The 17709-nt window shown below is 37.7% G+C and overlaps 3 protein-coding genes across 7 annotated transcripts; 2 read left to right on the forward strand and 1 right to left on the reverse strand.

Moving 5' to 3' along the window:
• Positions 1–4607: 4607 nt before the first annotated feature.
• LOC147534198 (uncharacterized) lies at positions 4608–8599 on the forward strand. Of its 4 annotated transcripts, none has more exons than XM_086650317.1 (4): positions 4608–4939; positions 5395–5585; positions 6666–6823; positions 8331–8599. In XM_086650317.1, the coding sequence occupies exons 2-4, from the start codon at positions 5420–5422 to the stop codon at positions 8436–8438; spliced, it is 432 nt and encodes a 143-aa protein (XP_086506443.1). In that variant the 5' UTR covers positions 4608–4939; positions 5395–5419; the 3' UTR covers positions 8439–8599. The 4 variants fall into 4 exon arrangements, with proteins under 4 accessions (XP_086506443.1, XP_086506441.1, XP_086506440.1 ...); XM_086650315.1 differs by having other exon boundaries at positions 4804–4939; positions 5379–5585; XM_086650314.1 differs by having other exon boundaries at positions 4804–4939; positions 5390–5585.
• A 1268-nt stretch (positions 8600–9867) lies between these two features.
• LOC147534199 (uncharacterized) lies at positions 9868–14963 on the forward strand. Of its 2 annotated transcripts, none has more exons than XM_086647565.1 (7): positions 9868–10238; positions 10332–10516; positions 11911–11984; positions 12990–13139; positions 13314–13599; positions 13890–14123; positions 14223–14963. In XM_086647565.1, the coding sequence occupies exons 2-7, from the start codon at positions 10370–10372 to the stop codon at positions 14574–14576; spliced, it is 1245 nt and encodes a 414-aa protein (XP_086503691.1). In that variant the 5' UTR covers positions 9868–10238; positions 10332–10369; the 3' UTR covers positions 14577–14963. The 2 variants fall into 2 exon arrangements, with proteins under 2 accessions (XP_086503691.1, XP_086503692.1); XM_086647566.1 differs by having other exon boundaries at positions 9903–10234.
• A 105-nt stretch (positions 14964–15068) lies between these two features.
• On the reverse strand, positions 15069–15830 carry LOC147534200 (Tetratricopeptide repeat (TPR)-like superfamily protein). Its single transcript, XM_086650107.1, has one exon. The coding sequence runs from the start codon at positions 15828–15830 to the stop codon at positions 15069–15071; it is 762 nt and encodes a 253-aa protein (XP_086506233.1).
• Positions 15831–17709: the final 1879 nt, after the last annotated feature.

Consider the following 17709-nt stretch of genomic DNA (forward strand, 5'->3'; position numbering starts at 1 on the left):
TTGCGGGAACTCCAATTGGATTCGAGAAAAACTCTCAAACCAGAAATTTGGTTTTGAAAATTTTGTGAAAACCGGAATAAGAGTTTCGGCAAAGAAGTTGTCTCTTTTGCCCGAACAAATACAGAGAGAGAGAGAGAGAGAAAAGTGATGATCAAAGGAGAAAAGAAAAAAGAGGATAGATAAAGACTTGAAAAAAATACTAATAATCCGTGACAATAACAATTTGTCGACAACTCTTACCGACGTGGAGAAAGAAGGATAGTGGGAGAAACAAATGGGGAGAAAGAAACTGTCCACTTATTTTGAAAAAAAAAACATTTTATTTGGTCAAATAGTTGCCTAAAATTGTGATGTAGATAAAGCCATGTCCAAGAGTTGTCGACAAAGTTATTAGTCCATTATGGTGATCCTCCCCAAATGAGGAGGTGGATTTGATGGCGTTTCCAACAGCAACCACAATGGCGTCTACGTTGGAGTGACGGAGGACTATGACCAACTCATCATCATTATAGGTACATTGGTACCGCACGCTTCCTTCCAACTCCAAGTCCAAAGAGCTTTGAATCAAACTATTTAGGTGCTGTTTGTTTTTTTTTTAATGTCTGAATCTGAATTGGCTGAATCTGAATTGGCTTAACTGAATTGGCTGAATCTGAATTGGGTTGAATATTTTGTAAGTTAGTATGTTTGTTTTCTAAATCTGAATAATTAGGTCTGAATAGCATTTTTGACATATATACCCTTATCATATGTTTTTGCCAAACAACCCCTAGACTTAAACCTAACCCTAATTCCTTTCTATTTCACCTTCTCTCTCTTTACTGCTCCCTCTCTCTCCAACGGCAGCCCAAAAAAAAAAACCTAAAACCTAAAATTTCTTGTTTACCTTTTAGCTCTCTCTAATGGCTGTTACTATCTCTCATTCCCAATGGTTGTTCTCTCTCTTTACTGCTCCCTCTCTCTCCAATAGCAGCTCAAAAGTAAAACCTAAACCTAAAACCCTAGAAATTGTAGTAGGTAAAGAGAGATTAGTAACACCTCAACTACTTTCAACGAAGGATTTGATGTTTGAAGTTGCTTCTTAGAACTACATTAAACGAACGGAAGAGTTTATATTGTCCGTACAACTTTCATCATCGGACTTTCATAAGCTCGAGAAGGTAGCGGTTTGTTGTTGGTGGCGGTTTGTTGTTGGTGGCGGTTTGTTGTTGGTGACAATGAAGGAGGAACACGAGAAGTAATGATTACATGAGGAAGAAAGGATTGTGGACTGTTAATGTTGTTATTAGGGTTTTGGAAACGGAAGTGAGAAGAGAGGTTTAAGGTTTTGGCATTCATGATGACAATGTGGCGGTTTGTTGTTGGTGGTGTTCTGTTGGTGGTGGCGGTTTGTTGTTGGTGGCGGTGGTGTCCTGTTGGTGGTGGTAGAAATCTGGGAGATTTTTTTTTCTAATACAGGGGCACAAGAGTCATTTCACTCATTTCAGAAGTTGGCATTTTATTTCAGACTTGTTTTGAAGTCTGAAATAAGTGGACTCTTTTTCAGTCAATTCAGACAATTATCTAATTCAGCAAATTTTTCAGATTTTCTTAAATCCAAAAACAAACATCTGAAATCTGAATTGGATTCCAATTCAGATTTCAGATCAGAAAATATTAAAAAACAAACACCACCTTAGTCTTCAACAAAAGCAATTAATTATACCCCCTAAATACCAAGCAATTCATTATGAAGTCCTCCAAATAGTATGAATCAAACTATTGACTTTTCTCACCCAACAAGCCAGGTAATTGTTATTTACTTCCTATCTACTACTACATATTCTAAACAAAGAACGTGACTTTCCCACCAAAATTGCAAAAGTCAATGGTTACATTAAATTGATCTAGTTTCCCCAAAACTCTCTAAACTAAACACACACATGGCTACCTCCTCACCCACCAAGAGAAACCCTTTCTTTTCCAATTGTTTTCATACATTTTTGATTCAGTAGTATCTAATTGACATCTTTTTAATTATATATTTTTATCAACGGTCTGTTAAAATTTTAATAACTTAAGATCATAAACGGATACTCCTATCTTATGCTGTTAAAATTTCTAGTCAAATTCAAAGTAATTGTAGTTTTGAATTTTGTGAAAAAGACAAATGTTATTTGGCCTAAAACTGAGCTGACCACATCAACATTCGCCTTGTGGTTGCCTCCACTTTTCTGGTCAAATAACATTTTTGCTACTGAGAAAATTTATTTCTTTCTTTCTTATGGATGTAAAACTAGCTGGTCGGAAAATAAGAGATGAATAGCTAGTAAGAACTTGCAATATATATTTTCGGGATTGAACAAAATCATCAATTTGACTAACAACTTGAGATATAGATCAGAAGTAATTAAGTTACAAAGAAGGAGGTAGGGAGGAATTAAAAATGAAAGAATTGAATCAAGAACTTATATCAAATTATCTATGAATTACTAACATATACATGAAGAAGTAGTTGACCAACAAGCAAGAGCAGCAGATGTAGTACTAGTACTTAGACGATGAAACCGTTTACTACTAGTATTAGTATTAGTCCGACGATACCTGGTGAGGGTGGACCATGTGAACCGACGTAGCTTCTTCCACGAGGTCCGAACTCTGAAGCCTCCGTATAAGAGTCGTTTCATTCGGAGGAGTGATCTCTTCATTCTCTCCATCAAACTTCTTTTCCTATTAAACTGGTAGCTCCTTAGAAACAACTGTCTCTTCTCTACATAACTATATTGCTGGTTGTTGTAGTTATTATAGTAACTGCTGCTGCTGCTGCTGCTATTACTTCTAGAGATAAATCCCATCATCACCATTTGATCTGTTGGTTGGAATATCATTGTTGTCCCACCACCATATTCACCATCTTTGTTTGCCATAAGCTAGAGATAGATAGATATAGATAGAGATCTAGCTAGACTAGAGAGATAGAGAGAGAGAAGGGAAAGAGGAGAGAGAGAGAATAAGTAAGATCCTTTATCTAAGGAAGATAATCCATGAATGTATATATATATATATATAAGAGAGAGAGAGAGAGAGAGAGAGAGAGAGAGAGAGAGATTGAGTAAGTAGTAAGTGTGTATGAAAAGAAGAAGGGGAGGAGGTATCTAGGAAGGAGGAGAGGAGAGGGTGTTGAAAATGCTAGTCGGTCGAGTCAAAAGGTGTGTACGTACCCTCAAATTAATATACTACTAGTAATATTTAACACAGCAGAAATAATGAAGATGGGAGTTCCCATTTTTGTACTCATTTTCCCACGTGAGTAACCTCGTGGCACATCTATTGCCATGATGCCGTCCATGACTTGTGCATTGGTATGTGATTATTTAAGACTTTAAACTACTCTCTCTCTCTCTCCACGTATAATCCTATGGGGATGTCACTCCTACCTGCTCAGAAGATTGTATCTATAAAAACATGTAACAATTCACTTAATGTGTGCTATTCATGTTTTAATTTTGCTTTCTAACAAAAAAAAAAAAAATTAATGAATTAGACTCCGACATATTAATGTCAACAAAAAAGAAAGTGTGCAAATAGTTAGTCAAGGGTGAATACTTTTGATAGGGTAGGTACCACCACTAAGCCTCTAAGTTTTCAACCATTTTATCATACTTGGTCTACTATTACTTTTTTTTGTTGTTTAACAAGACAGGGTAGGAATACTTGAAAACTTGTAAAGGTTGTACTCATGATTCACTCATGATTCATTATATATAAAGCTTAAATAATGAATAGGATGGGATAAGGATAATTGTCTAATGTAAACATTTATAAAACATACTTAAACCCTACTGAACTATGGCCTGGGCCTAGAGTCCAACTAAACTAATTTATATATACCTTTAATAATTCAAATTCAATAAATCATGAATCCCACCTCTTTTGAGAATTGAACATGAGACCTCTAGGGGTGTTTTGATTTTATGTTAACACCATCGACCGCTTGGGGCAACCAAATGTTGACCTAAATTCTTCCTCTATCTATCATCTCCTAGTTCAATTTCTTGCGGCCCAACTCCCATTTTGCCAATGGGCCACCTATCCCCACCTTAGGGGTGGGAATCGGTTCGGACGGGGCGGTTCACGGACGACTACCCATCAGGTCCGGGTGGAACAACCACAATTCAAACTTGTCCATTCGGACAACCGGATAAAACAAACGGACGTTTCGAGTTTTCTTTGAAAAAAATGTTTGTCCGTGTCTGTTTTTCCTTTTAGCCGGACACCAGTCGGTTGGGTACCGGGTATACATCGTAATTTGCCAAAAGAAGAAGAAGCCCCCGAGATCATTAACTAGTGAACAATAACTACAAAATTAAATATACGGAGACACAAAATCGTCAATCAGAAAGAAGCTTCTTAGAAAAATATCAAAAGAGAGGGAAGCATCGATTATGAATTATGATTGAGGATTAGAGTTTCGCCGTTGAGAGTGGGGAGAGATGTGAGCACAAGAGAGTCGAATAGAAAAGAAAAGGTCGGGCTACTTTTGATTCTGAGAGTTATAAGTCATAGCCTTAATATAATCTAACTCTACACTCTTACTCTAAACATTAAATGATTCATATTTATTATGAGCGGGTATTACATACGGGTAAATGGACAACCTAAACGGACGGACTCAGGCTCGGTCACCGGGTGTCCACGGACCCTTCGGACGCGGGCGGATGTGGACGGGTACCGGGCCACGGGCCAAAATCCCACCCCCACCCCACCCGTCCGGCCGGATTCCTTTTCATCTTGGCCGTCGGTGGTCATTTAGAACTTGACTTTGGGCCACTGTTCAGTGTTCTCTCACTTTCCCAGCCAAGAAGCACTCAAATTCCAGTCAGAAGTGATGGTCACTTCTCTTTGGCAGCTTCTTCTTCTTCACTTGTTTTCATCTACGATTTCGCCAGCAACAAAACAGGTTAGTCTCTTCACTTGAACCCCTTCCTTCTAACTCGATTCCACTCTCCTTTCTCAGGCCTCAGCTAGGGTTTTAATTTTACAAATATTTGCCTGTTTTTTCATCTCTCTTCTGATTTCCTCTTCTTCTTTCTCTTTTCTTCTCCTTCAATGCACCTTCTCGATTTATTCATTCTTTTCTCTGAATTTGTTCCTTCAAATCAAACTGTATCTGACTCTCTTCTTATTTCTCTGAATGTATGATTCATAATGTGTAAAATAAAGTTTCAAATGGAAAATTGAGTTCATTAATTTCTACTCATTCGGTTTAATCACCCCTAGTAGTTAGTCCCCAGTTGGCCGACTAGTCCTCATTCCGATTTTTAAAACCTTAGGCTCTAGGTTATTGTTCATCATTATAAAGTAGGTTCATTTTTTGGGTTGATATTTCTTTTGTATAGATACCTGGAAGGATAGTAGAAGAAGGGATCCGTTCTTTGCAATGTTCTTGACAAGGATATTTGGGAGGACTCTTTTTGCAGCTGCCCGATCGGAAGCATCACCTTCTGCTGCAGCTGCAGCTACTTCATTTCGAACTAGTCATAACCCTTTGGAGGAATTCTTTGAGGCGGAACGAAGTCAAGATGAGGAAAAACCTGTTGTTTATGGTAAACCGTCACTCCGTTTTTGAATTTTGTTTTTCTCTCAAAATTATATAGAAAGAGTATATAAACTTCACTTCATTAGCTGTCTTTTGCACATTTTGGTTATGACTCGGTTGAAGAAGTTCGTTAAACTTTTCTCACTGTGATTTATGGAGTGCTTCCGTTGATTTTGCAATGTGGTTCTACTTTCGCGTTCCTGAATCTATATAAACCCTTTATTGTGTTACACGACATGGAATTAAATACGTGAAAATTGATGTTGAAGAATGGAGCAAAACCCTTTTACATGAACAAGGAGTTGGTCCTTTGGTCATGGGGATGATATTAACTTACCTGCGACATATTATGAAGTCTTATGTTTTTTAGGTATCAAGTACCAGGAGCAGTAGAGTTAACGGTCTCAATTCTAACAATGAATATAAAGAGAGTAAAACTTTCGAGATGTGGTCGAATATTGAGGAGTTTCCTACTTTCCTAAAGAAAACAGATGTTAACAATCACGTAATATTTGAATTCTCATAAGTCTGATTGATGGAGCTGTCGTAGTTGGTTTTGCTGATTTAGGTAATCATAGTAGGGAAATAGAAAAATATTCGAACTGTTCATCTTCTAGTATGTTGATATATGCTTGGAATATGTTTTGATGCTTGTGCACCTTTATGTGCCCAGCTTGTGTCATCACATACTTGGATTAGTCCCATGACCTTAGAAGTCTGTCCTATGGTAGAAAACTAAAGTAATCTCTTTCTACCTATGTAACACGGACGTCGTTAACTCGTTATGTGTACCAGTATTACTATCCGATATCCGTAAGAAGAGGTACCAGACACAATGACTGGAAAAAGGCCAGCATACGGATATATAAAATCAGGTCATTTATTTTAGCATACAAATTATTATGTTATTTATTTTTCACCTTTGTATCAATCTTGTGGTTCTCTGAGTGTCTTTACAAGTAGCCCGGTAATCAACACATATACAAATGCTTAATAGGAGTATCCATGTTAGGTTGCTTTCTAGATTTTACTACTCGTACAATATCATACACTAATCAGCACTATGTTGAATTTCTATTATCTTCAGGTCGAAGTTGGAAGGCTTCTGAGTTGCGCCTTAAATCTTGGGATGATCTTCAAAAGCTATGGTATGTGCTATTAAAGGAAAAAAACATGCTTATGACACAACGCCAAATGCTCAATGCACAGAACCTTCGATTTCCTAACCCAGAGCGTATCCCCAAGGTATTGTTTATTCCCTTCGATGTCACTTGCTCTATCGTATTGCATTTTCTCTTCGGTGCTATCACTCGTTATCGAGCAGTCTTATACTCTCATTGTGTATTGTCTTTTTATATCATTTGGTAAAATCAGAAGGCTTAATGATTTATGATATACATTAGCTCTTGCATGTCGTTGAAGGTTATATTTTGGTTTCACCATCTATATTCTCTGGGTAAATAGATGAATTTGAAGGTTATATTTTGGTTTCACCATCTATATTCACTTAAAAGAAGGGCTATTTTGTTATGTTCTAAGTGTATTAGTTCTTACTTTGTGGAAGCATGTCGTTGATGAAGAAGCTCAATCTAGCATGGCAGACGCTTGATTGCTGATAAAGTGTCTACATGAAAGTATGAAACCAAATGCCCATCCTTTCCTGTAGGCCCAATAAGATATTAATGATAAAGTTTATGTTTTAATAACATTAAATGTGATCCTGTCGCCTTTCATTATCAATTGGTGTCTTAAGATGCGTGATTCTTGAAATATTTGTCCAAGCTTATATCACAGTGTTAAGTAGTTGGGCTTCGATCCCTGACCAAGTTCGATGATTTCGGTTCTGAGTTCGCCCTCTTTTTATTTTATCTTCCTCCCTTTATTTTTATATATCATATATTATTTATGTAGAACTTTTTAGTGGTAATGCATGAGTTTCTTTTCAAAGAAAAGGAAAAGAGACTTGGCCATGCCACCGGACCCAAAAACTTATTCCACAGCCCTCCCAAAGATAATGCTTCAGATTTCAATACTTAGTTTAGCACTTATAGACAAACTTGTTTTACACTAGCATACAGTATGCTGGTAGAACCATAAATAAAGTAATGTTAGTTCTGCTTGGTGAAGTCCCAAAGTTCTCGAAATAGTTTGGAACTTTAGGAGACATTTTATGGTGTTTCACGATCTAGTTTACTCTTTTATGACTCATATGAGGTGTCTGGGACTTCCTAGAGCACTCGACTCTCGACTAGATATCTTGAGTTCATCTCTATACTTGTGTGCTTTTATAGCACATCGTCATGATTCCAAGTTTATCTTCAAACTTGTTTTGCATTAAATCCTGACAGGAAAATAGATGGTTCACCCATTCCTGCGAAAAATGGTATAGAATCAAATATTCATCAAACTGTAAAGCTGGATCTTTATTCTTTTAAAACCAACCGTTTATGGCGCATTCTAACATCCTACAAGCTAGTTATTAGTTAAGATTACAAATTTGAGAGACCTGACAGACTGATTGTGTTATCCTTCATATGCTACTATCATACTATGCTTAGTACAACCCTTATTGTCTTAGTGAACTATCTTCTTCTTTTTTCCATGGATCGTCGTCGCTGGCTAATTCACAGATTTTTTTTTTAATATAAAACTAGGCTTGATCCGAGTGACAACTTTCACGTGCAAAATTTTTCTTTTCTAAAATTTTGTTTTGCCTTATGTTATTTGCGTATGTGTTCTTATCTGGAACCAGGTAAGGAAGTCAATGTGTCGAATCAAGCATGTGCTTACTGAGAGAGCGATTGAAGAAGCTGATGCAAGGAGGTCTGCCGAAATGAAGAAGATGATAAATTCTTTGTGATTTTCTCAGGTTGCATATCGAAACATCATTAACCTATCGAAATTATAGTAGAAGTTATTTTCTTGTGTTGCTTGAGATAGGTCCAAGTTTTGTACGATGACTTTCACAAGGACTTCATCAATAAGAATGTAATAAAATTTTCTGTGAAGTTAGGGGCCAAAGTTGAAATGTTGTTTCTGTTTTCCTAATAGGAACCTGCTTTTTGTTCGTTGTTATACGTGTTAAAGGAAGAATTAAACAAAACAGAAGACATGAATAATTCGATACGATTGTAAATGAGTCTTAACAAAGTTTCAAATTATCAAATAACATAAAAGAGGCCACAAAAATAATAAAAAAGACAACAAACCGTTCTTCAAGAAAAATCATAAAATATTAAATAACATCCACGAAGAAAAAGAATCCCAATTTTGCCACATTCAAAAATCATCGGGCTTGATCAGTCTCTGTTGTTTTCGTGTAGTCTCATTAAGAAAGAAACTATGGTGTTAACTATAATTGCTCATATGGCTTGTTTTCGTGGTCTCATTAAGAAAGAACCCATGGTATCATCTATAATTGCTCAATAGACTTGAAAAAAAAAACTATAATTGCTCAATGGGAAGTTTTATAAGGCCTCCCCAATTTTGTTAAAAGGCCTCCCCATGAACCATTTTACTTGCTAAATTATCACTGAAGGGAGGCCTTTTAACAAAAATGAGGGGGCCCTATAAAATCTCCCTTGCTCAATAATGGAAGGCTAGCCGCTGAGGCCAAGGGCTTGTCTCTCATCTATAATATTCTACCAACATGGTTCTTGCTGTCGAGAATAATCCAAAGAGCAATAGCAATTTCGGTCTTTTATCCCTAAGTTACCAATGTGATCCAACATACTAACATAGTTCTCATTTTTTTGCAAGAGGAATAGGAACGTCTGCGGTAATGAATACATCTCCCTCCATGTACTATAAAGGACTTGCATCATTCAACACTAGACCATATTGAACACGTTCACTGACATTCTTTTAGTGGAATACACAAGTATCTAAAAACCCTAACAACAACAACAACAAAATCACTATACCACACAATCCTAAATATACCCTATGAACTTCGATTTCGGGCAATACTGAAATGAGTAACAAAAGAAACTAAGGTTCCATTTCTTCCAGATGTAACAACATAGATGTATGGAGTGGAGAAGAGATGAACATCTGCTTCCCGAACGTCTTTTTGGTTGAAAAGAGAAAAGAATGATTCAGATGTACTAAATGAAGTACGAAATTGTTATCAATATCACCATTCCATCGAATCTCATCTTGCGTGCAAGACTTTCCCGGAAGAGCAAAAAGGAGAAGAAAATAGGTCTCATAAGGTTAAAAATGTCAGTGACTCAAACGATGTCTTGGGGGCTAAATTTGACTTCCACACACATGGTGGCCAGATTTGTGAGTTGCTCACAAATTAGGGGGCCAGAGTTAAAATAACCCTAAATTGTACAGCCAGAAGGGGGAGTCGAAGCCGCCAACCTCTTTAGCTTTAAAAAAAAGAGATGAAGATCCAGCGCAGCGATCAATAGATTAATCTCTCTCTCTCTCTCTCTCTCTCTCTCTCTCTCTCTCTCTCTCTCTCTCTCTCTCCCTCTCTCTTTCTCTCTCTTGTTCGTCATTAGTCTCTTCCGAGCAGAAGAATAGATCGGAAAGAAGGAACCCATTTCTGAATAACCAAATTGGGGGTTGTACAAGTTGTTCTCTTTTTAGGGCTTTTCACGGATGACTTCCTCATCGGAACAGTGAAAGAGGAAGAAGGATAGATTGGTTGGTTAGATTTCTTACTCTCTTCATTTCTTCTTGTTTCAATTCGAAAAACCCCCTAGAGTTTTCCTTTTTTTTTGAACTGTGGGTTGGTTTTCAGGAAGAGATTGGTGTTGTCTTCCACCGAGGAAGAGAGAAATGGCACCGATATACTTTATCCTAATTGCTTTCCCTTGTACGGTTGGAGCGATCGCTTTGGCCTTGTTTCATATCTATAGACATCTATTGAATTACACAGAACCTACTTATCAGCGTTACATTGTTCGAATTGTCTTCATGGTCCCTGTAAGTATCTTCTTCTATCACTGTTTATTTAAACAATTTTAGGGTTTAGATTAGTTTATGCAATACAAATCCCTTTCACTTTAACGATACTGTCTATTCAGAGTCATATATTGGGAAGTTATAAGAATCAGCTCAAAAGCATTCCTTCTGCAATTTTCAGTTAACTTGGTCTTGTACTGTACTATCCCAACTTCTTTGATAGCACACCGTACATGTAGAGCAAATTAGTGAGATGTAATTGTGAACTCCATTTCAAGTTAAACTTATCTACCCATTTATGTTTAGATTCTGCCGTTCCATTTCAAGTAAACTAAACGAAAAAACAAAATATAAAGCCATGTTGTCCAACATCTCAAACCAATCGGTGATGGAGAGTGAGGCGAAAGCATGTTTACTTGCTCTTCAGATGGGTATCGGTTTAGGGTTGGTTAACATTAGATATGAGGGTGATTGCTCGGTGATAATCGATGCAATATCCAGTGGTGGTGAAAGTGCCCCATGGCGTATTAAAACCCTAATTTTAGAGGCAGCATGGCAGCTGGCAATTAACCCCAATTCCTCAATCTCAAGCGTCAATAGAACAGCTAACACACTTGCTCACAATCTGGCGGCCTCTGAGTTCGACCCCCATGTTTTATCTGTTTGACGCTTTAGTCTTTTTATAAATTCTTGTATTTGACTTTATCGGCCTTGTGCTTATGAATGAAGTTATTATTTTCCAAAAAAAAAATGAATGTAATGCATCAACTCAGAAAGCGTACACATCGACTCGAAGTGTGTCCGCATCGAGGCGAAGCGCACCTTGATGTGTACGCCTCGACCGCTTTTTAAAACATTGGATCGTATTACATCCCTTGCTCCCTAGTTTGGCATATTATATGAACTATCAACAGTCTGCAGAATTCCAAATTCTTAGGTAGTGTTCAAATATTTTGAGATTCATGTAAATCTTCTCTCCTAGAGAGGATAAAAGGTGTAGGTAAAAATATTATCCAATAGGATTTCAATTATCGAGTCAGATTGAGTAATCAGATCACGCCTGTGCTCTTCCTAGTTCCTACTCCTCCCCCTCATTTTCTTCATAATGGTTAGTCCTTCTTTCATTGGATAGTGAGAAGCTCTTGTGGTGATATTAGTAGGACCTTATTGTGGATGAGAAACTACTTTCAACATTTTCTTATCCAATCCATGGGTAATCTTTCGAGTAGATGAAGGTTCATTGTTGTAGTTTAAATTGTAGTTTCTCTTTGAAGTCTTTTACTTGTCCACATGCGGATAAAATGTCGCAAATACATATTAAGGCATGAATTTCACACCTTTGCAGTTACAGAAAATCGGGTACGGTTTTTCGTTTATTTTATTCTTGCCTAATGTGTTTTTCTTCTTCTTGACAGGTTCATGCTCTGATGTCTTTTCTGTCTCTTGTGTTAAATGGGAGCTCAATCTATTTTAATTCTATCCGAGAAGTGTATGTATATTTATCTAATTTAATCTTGAAATCTTCAAATACTTGTGAATGTCTTAAAGTTACATATCTGTTCTTGATGTCTCTGGCTGCCTATTAAGAAGAAATTCAACCTACTGAAACACTGTCTTGCTAATTAATTTATGTGTGAATTAATTAGCGAACGAAGTAAAGTTATATGTAGATTGCAGCATTAAGATTAAATCATTAAAGTGATAAGGAATTAGTTTTTTCACTGGACCCTGGTAATACAATATGGACGGTGAATATGCTGTAAACGTTTTAGCTTATGGCTCTTTATAAAATTACATTTTGTTGCTTTTATTTTAAGTTGTCCTGTCTAAAGGGGAAGACCGTATTTCTACTGCTCCATGTTTTATTTTCTTGTTGGCTTGTTGCTCATGGTCGTTGAAGCTTTTTTTTCCTTCTTAAGGTGAATCGCAAGTATTACTATGGGAATAAGCTTTATTTATCCTGGATTTAGTTACATCATCGGGTTTTTCTCAGAAAAAGATGATAAGTCCAGTATTCTTGCAAGCTCTTTTTACTCGTTCACATGTACTCATTCTGCATCTTGTGTGAAATCTTCAAAAGGATTAACACTCGTGTTGGTCCTTTTGGATCACTCGTCATCATTCGTTACTAGACGTTAGTTACTTACACCAAATAAAAGGGGAAACTAAACCGCCTTTAATATGCAAACCTTGTTGACAGACACATCCTTTTGACTCAGTAACCTGATGCCATATTAGATTTTTTCTAAGTGACCATACAAAAATACTTTTATGCAGTAATAGTGATGTTATGTGGAATCTTTGTTCACCTTTCAATTTTAGAGCTTCATGCTTTGTGATAATAGACTGTTGCTCTTTTTGTGTAAAAAAATGTGTTTAAACGACCAGTGGCATTCTTTTCTTCTAAATCAGTAGTCACTAAGATAATGTGAGATTTGTGACGCAGTTGCACTGGGGTTTCTTGTGAATTTTGATGTCCTTTTGGCTGTTTCAGGTACGAGGCTTGGGTCATCTATAATTTCCTGTCGTTGTGTTTGGCTTGGGTTGGTGGCCCAGGAGCTGTTGTGTTAAGTTTAAGTGGCCGGACTCTGAAACCATCAGTTTGCCTGATGACTTGTTGCTTCCCTCCTATGTCTTTGGATGGGTGAGAGCATCCTCTAATAATTTTTTGTCTAGTTGTTTGTTATATCTGTTTGGTCGAACTCGCTGATTACTTATCCATTTCCCATCAGCCTTTTTTATCAACTGGGAGGATATTTCTTATTCATACTCTTTTTCTTTTATGGCTACGTAATATCAAACCTCTTAACATGTGCAGGCGTTTTATTCGTAGATGCAAGCAAGGTTGTTTGCAGTTTGTGGTCTTGAAACCCATCTTAGTTGCACTTACATTCGTGCTCTATGCAAAAGGAAAGTACGAAGATGGAAGTTTTAATCCAAAACAAGCATATTTATATGTCACTATCATCTATACAATATCATATACAACGGCACTCTATGCTTTGGCCTTGTTCTATGTAGCATGTAGAGATTTGCTTCGACCATTCAATCCGGTCCCAAAGTTCGTTATGATCAAATCTGTTGTGTTTCTTACATACTGGCAGGTAACTATTGTTTCTCTCTTGATGCCATATTCATTATATATAATACTAATCTAGAGTAGCTACTTACACAAAGAAATAAGATTGTTGAAGTTTTAAGTGTGAGATCGACGCATGATAAGAAGGATTATATAGTTTTACTATTCCCCTGGTCATAATTGTTTGTTTTCTTCTGTTAAATAGGATTTATAATTTAAGATACAACTGTCCAGTAGTGCTTCATTGATTCAACAGAAAATAGAAAAACCATTGTAAACCGTTCTATCTGTTCTCAAGTTTTTCTTATCTTTCAGGGTGTTTTGGTTTTTCTTGCTGCCAAATCTGGATACATAAAGAGTGCCGAAGTGGCTGCTGAATTACAAAATCTTATAATATGCGTGGAGATGCTTATTGCAGCTGTTGGTCATTTTTATGCATTTCCATACAAAGAGTATGCAGGGGCAAATGTTGGTGCTTCTAGAGGTTTTACAGGAAGCCTAGGACATGCCTTGAAATTCAATGACTTCTATCATGACACGGTTCACCAGGTCAGTTGGTCCGCCAATACTATATTTTTTTGGCTCTTGGAATCATCTGCTTATCACTAATGAGGGTTTGCTATAATAATGCTTTTTCTTTTTTCACAGTTCGCCCCTACTTATCACGATTACGTACTTTACAACCATAGCGAGGGTGACGAGGGAGCAAGGAAGTATCGTTCGCGAACTTTTGTGCCAATTGGGCAGGAGATGGACACTGTCAGAAGGAACAAGCACATATTGGGGAACAAGCTTGACGACTCTAGCCTGTCCTCTTCTGGAACCAGCAGTCCCCATAATTCCACCGGCTCAGCGCAAGATTCCGTGAATCCCGAGGCAATGAAATCATCCCTCCTAATGGACACCTCAAATTCTTTACCATATGATCTCTCACTTATAGACATGGATTTGACTGACTACCCTAAAGTTCCTGCAGCAGCAAATGAATCTGGTACCAGGTAATGAAATTGAATCAACCATGAACTTGATGAAAAGCATATAATTGGGCGCTTTACAGTTTGGGAAAAATTCTAGCTTGGAGAAGCCTACCCACCTTCCACGAGTGCCGTCATTGGATTCTCAGATGTCAGATTCATCTCACTTCAATTTGGTATCTTCATCTGAGGGATAATCAGAGAGACCATTAGAGAATGAAATTCTTTTGAGATTCCCATTGTTTGGAGCATGTACATGTAGGTACACTGTTTTCAGTTTAGTCTGGTACTTTATGTTCAAAGTAGCTGGCAGCGAGTACATTCTTCAAAAGTTATATTTAGGGCGGAAACATGCTTTTAACTATATACTAGTATTTTTAGTGCCATATGGACATATATATATCTTAATTTTCAAGTGTTTATGATGTAATTTCTTGTTAAAATGACACAATTTATGGGTGGGTTACTCCCAGGCAAAAGAAAAATAGGAAGACATGGCATACTATAAGAGATTACAGAATCAACTGGCATCGAAAGCCATCCTAAGGCGATCAAGCATAGAATCCTTAGGTTGAATGCCCTGAGCCTTCATTGAATAGAGAAGCTTAATGGCTTCACTATACAACCCATGCCGGGTATAACCGTCTAGCATTGCATTCCAACATACATCATTTCTTATGTTGTTGTCTATCATCTCGAACGCCATTCTTGCATCTTCAAGTAGACCACATTTCCCATACATGTCCACCAAACTACTCTGTACAAATACATCCGATTCCACCACCCCGAGTTTGATGGCGTTGCCATGCACCTGCCTCCCGCACCATCTCCCCCCATTCGGATTATAATCATCATCACCATGTATCCTTCCACAAGCTCGGAGAACAGTTGATATGGTATAGTTGTTCTTTTTTGTATTTGCTCTTCCCATTTTCTTAAAGAGCTCTATGACTTCCTCAAAACAACTTTCTTTAGAATACCCAGACATCATGGCTGTCCATACGACAGTATCAGGACGAGAACGACAAAGAGCCTGATCGAAGACGCGTCTTGCACTCTCTAAGCATCTAAATTTGGCATAGAAACCAATGAACAAGCTGCACAAAAACAAATTTTCAGCATCTCCTCCAAACTTAAGTAGTAATCCATGAAGTTGCTGTCCAAGAAAGAAGTCTTTGGTGAGGATGCAGGCCTTGACAAGTGAGGACATGATCACCTTACATGCTCTCGACTCCAATGAGAATAGTTTCTGCATCTCTGGTTGATGCAATTGAAGTTTCATTTGGTTGAAGAGAATGAGTGCTTGTTGTGGGTCATTATGGTGAAAATGGCAGCAATGATAGTCAACCAAGAGATAGAATCTCTAATTGTCATTTTATCGAACAGTTCACGTGCCTCATCTAGACGACCACAAGAGTATAAGCATGAAGGAGGCGGTTTGATAAGAGTAAACCATGGACCGTCGTCGACGACGAGAGCAGCACGTTGAATATGAGAGTGAACGTCGGCAGCAGCAGCTGCATCCCTAGAAAGGGCGCATTCTCTGAGAAGAGAAGCATAAGTATCAACCGGTACAGGAAATTGCAAACTATCCATCAAACGTAAAACATCAGTGGGATTGTTGTTGGTGTGGTTTGGACGAGGCGGAGGAGGAGGAGGGGACCGAGGCCTTTGGGAGTTTCGGCAGCACCACCAGGTTGTTGGTAGCTTCAGAATACCTTCTTGTTGATGTTGTTGTGGTGGGTCAGGTGAGTTGCTGCGGCAGTTGCAGCAAAAACTAGGGAAGAAGAAGAAAGAGAGAAGACGTCTTCATATTATTCATGGTCGATTATTGTTAGCTGGATTACTCAGTCCAATGGACATTCCTAAATATTCAAGCACGACTCATGTTCTAAATGACATTCTCAGATCGGAGTCGGTCGTCAGCTGATTTTGGGTCATCTTGTCGATTACATTGTCATGTGTTAGGTTTACCATAAAAGAGCAGGAGTGAGGAACCCTAATATCATCACTAATCGAGACTTGGAGGCAAGAACAACGAATTTCCTCTGTTACCGGTAGCTTACTATTTTAAATTAAACAGTGTAGACATTCACAGATGGATCTTGTCATTGGTCCTAGATTTATGTATCCATAATAGTACATAACTGTTTAGGTATTTATATGGAGTTTTTTATTGGTATTAATTCTATGTTTGTGATAATGTTTGTATATATTATTTAGTTGAGTGTGTTGTGGTTGTATTGGAGAGTATGGATGAGTATGTATGTTTGAGGATGGTTATGAGTGAGGGGTGTGTAGGAATTGGATTGTAGGAGAGTTGGGTGAGATTTGTTTTTTGTTGTGGGGTTATTGGTAGTATGTTTGTATAATTTGTGTGGAGTGTTTTGTTGTGTTGTTTGATTGGTGTTTAGAGGGTAGTTGTTTGAATAAGGGGTGTTGATGATGTAGGAAGTTGATTGGGTAGGAGGTTATGAATATTAATAGGAAGAGTGAGTGGAATATGGATGGGGGGAAGAGAAGTTGAGGGGTTGTTAATGAAGGATTTTTATTGTTTTGTTGGTGGGATGAGAATGATTAGGAGATATGGGTTTTGTTTTTTTTAGTTTTTTTGTTGTTTAATGTATGAGAAAATAGGAGTGGAATAGGGGGTAGTGTGAGATTTTTGTATGGTGTAGTGATGGGTGGGTGTGGGGTGGGAGATTTTAGAATGAGTGTTTAGGTATTTAATTTTGTGTGGGTTTGTGGTTTATTAAATGTGAGGAAAAGAGGAGTGGAAAATAAATTGTAGGATATGATGTAAGAAATGTTGGAAAAGGGTGGGGGGTTTAGAAATAGGGTTGTAGTTTGAAGGAATTGGGGGTTTTAAGGTGGTGGATTAGTGTATTTTGTGTAATTTTGGTGTAAATGTGATTAGGGGTTAGGGTGTTGAAGAGTTGGATGGATTTGTTGGGGATGGTTGTGTTTAGAAGAATGAGGTGATTTATTTTAATATAGTTGGGATGAGGGTGGGGTTGATTGGGTTGGTGTGTGAATTGGGTGGGGATGTGGGGGGGTTTGAATTGAATGAGATTTGGTGAATGATAAGTATTGGGTGAGAAATAAGTTGAGAGAGTGGTTATTGAGTGTGTTATGGGTGAGGTTGGAGTTAGTTGGTAGAG

This window comes from Eschscholzia californica, unplaced genomic scaffold (assembly GCF_041429995.1).
Source record: "Eschscholzia californica isolate CP2 unplaced genomic scaffold, dmEscCali1.0.p SCAF_6, whole genome shotgun sequence".
In the NCBI taxonomy this organism is placed as follows: domain Eukaryota; kingdom Viridiplantae; phylum Streptophyta; class Magnoliopsida; order Ranunculales; family Papaveraceae; genus Eschscholzia; species Eschscholzia californica.

What these genes read in the sequence shown, in the direction of transcription:
- LOC147534198 (XM_086650314.1), top strand. Translation starts at nt 4,868, where the DNA reads ATGGTCACTTCTCTTTGGCAGCTTCTTCTTCTTCACTTGTTTTCATCT. An exon ending in TTTCGCCAGCAACAAAACAG is followed by an intron (nt 4,940 to 5,389) that starts GTTAGTCTCTTC and finishes GATACCTGGAAG; the next exon opens with GATAGTAGAAGAAGGGATCC. An exon ending in GGAAAAACCTGTTGTTTATG is followed by an intron (nt 5,586 to 6,665) that starts GTAAACCGTCAC and finishes TATTATCTTCAG; the next exon opens with GTCGAAGTTGGAAGGCTTCT.
- LOC147534200 (XM_086650107.1), bottom strand. Translation starts at nt 15,830, where the DNA reads ATGAAACTTCAATTGCATCAACCAGAGATGCAGAAACTATTCTCATTG.
- LOC147534199 (XM_086647565.1), top strand. Translation starts at nt 10,370, where the DNA reads ATGGCACCGATATACTTTATCCTAATTGCTTTCCCTTGTACGGTTGGA. An exon ending in TGTTTCTTACATACTGGCAG is followed by an intron (nt 13,600 to 13,889) that starts GTAACTATTGTT and finishes CTTATCTTTCAG; the next exon opens with GGTGTTTTGGTTTTTCTTGC. An exon ending in ATCATGACACGGTTCACCAG is followed by an intron (nt 14,124 to 14,222) that starts GTCAGTTGGTCC and finishes CTTTTTTCACAG; the next exon opens with TTCGCCCCTACTTATCACGA.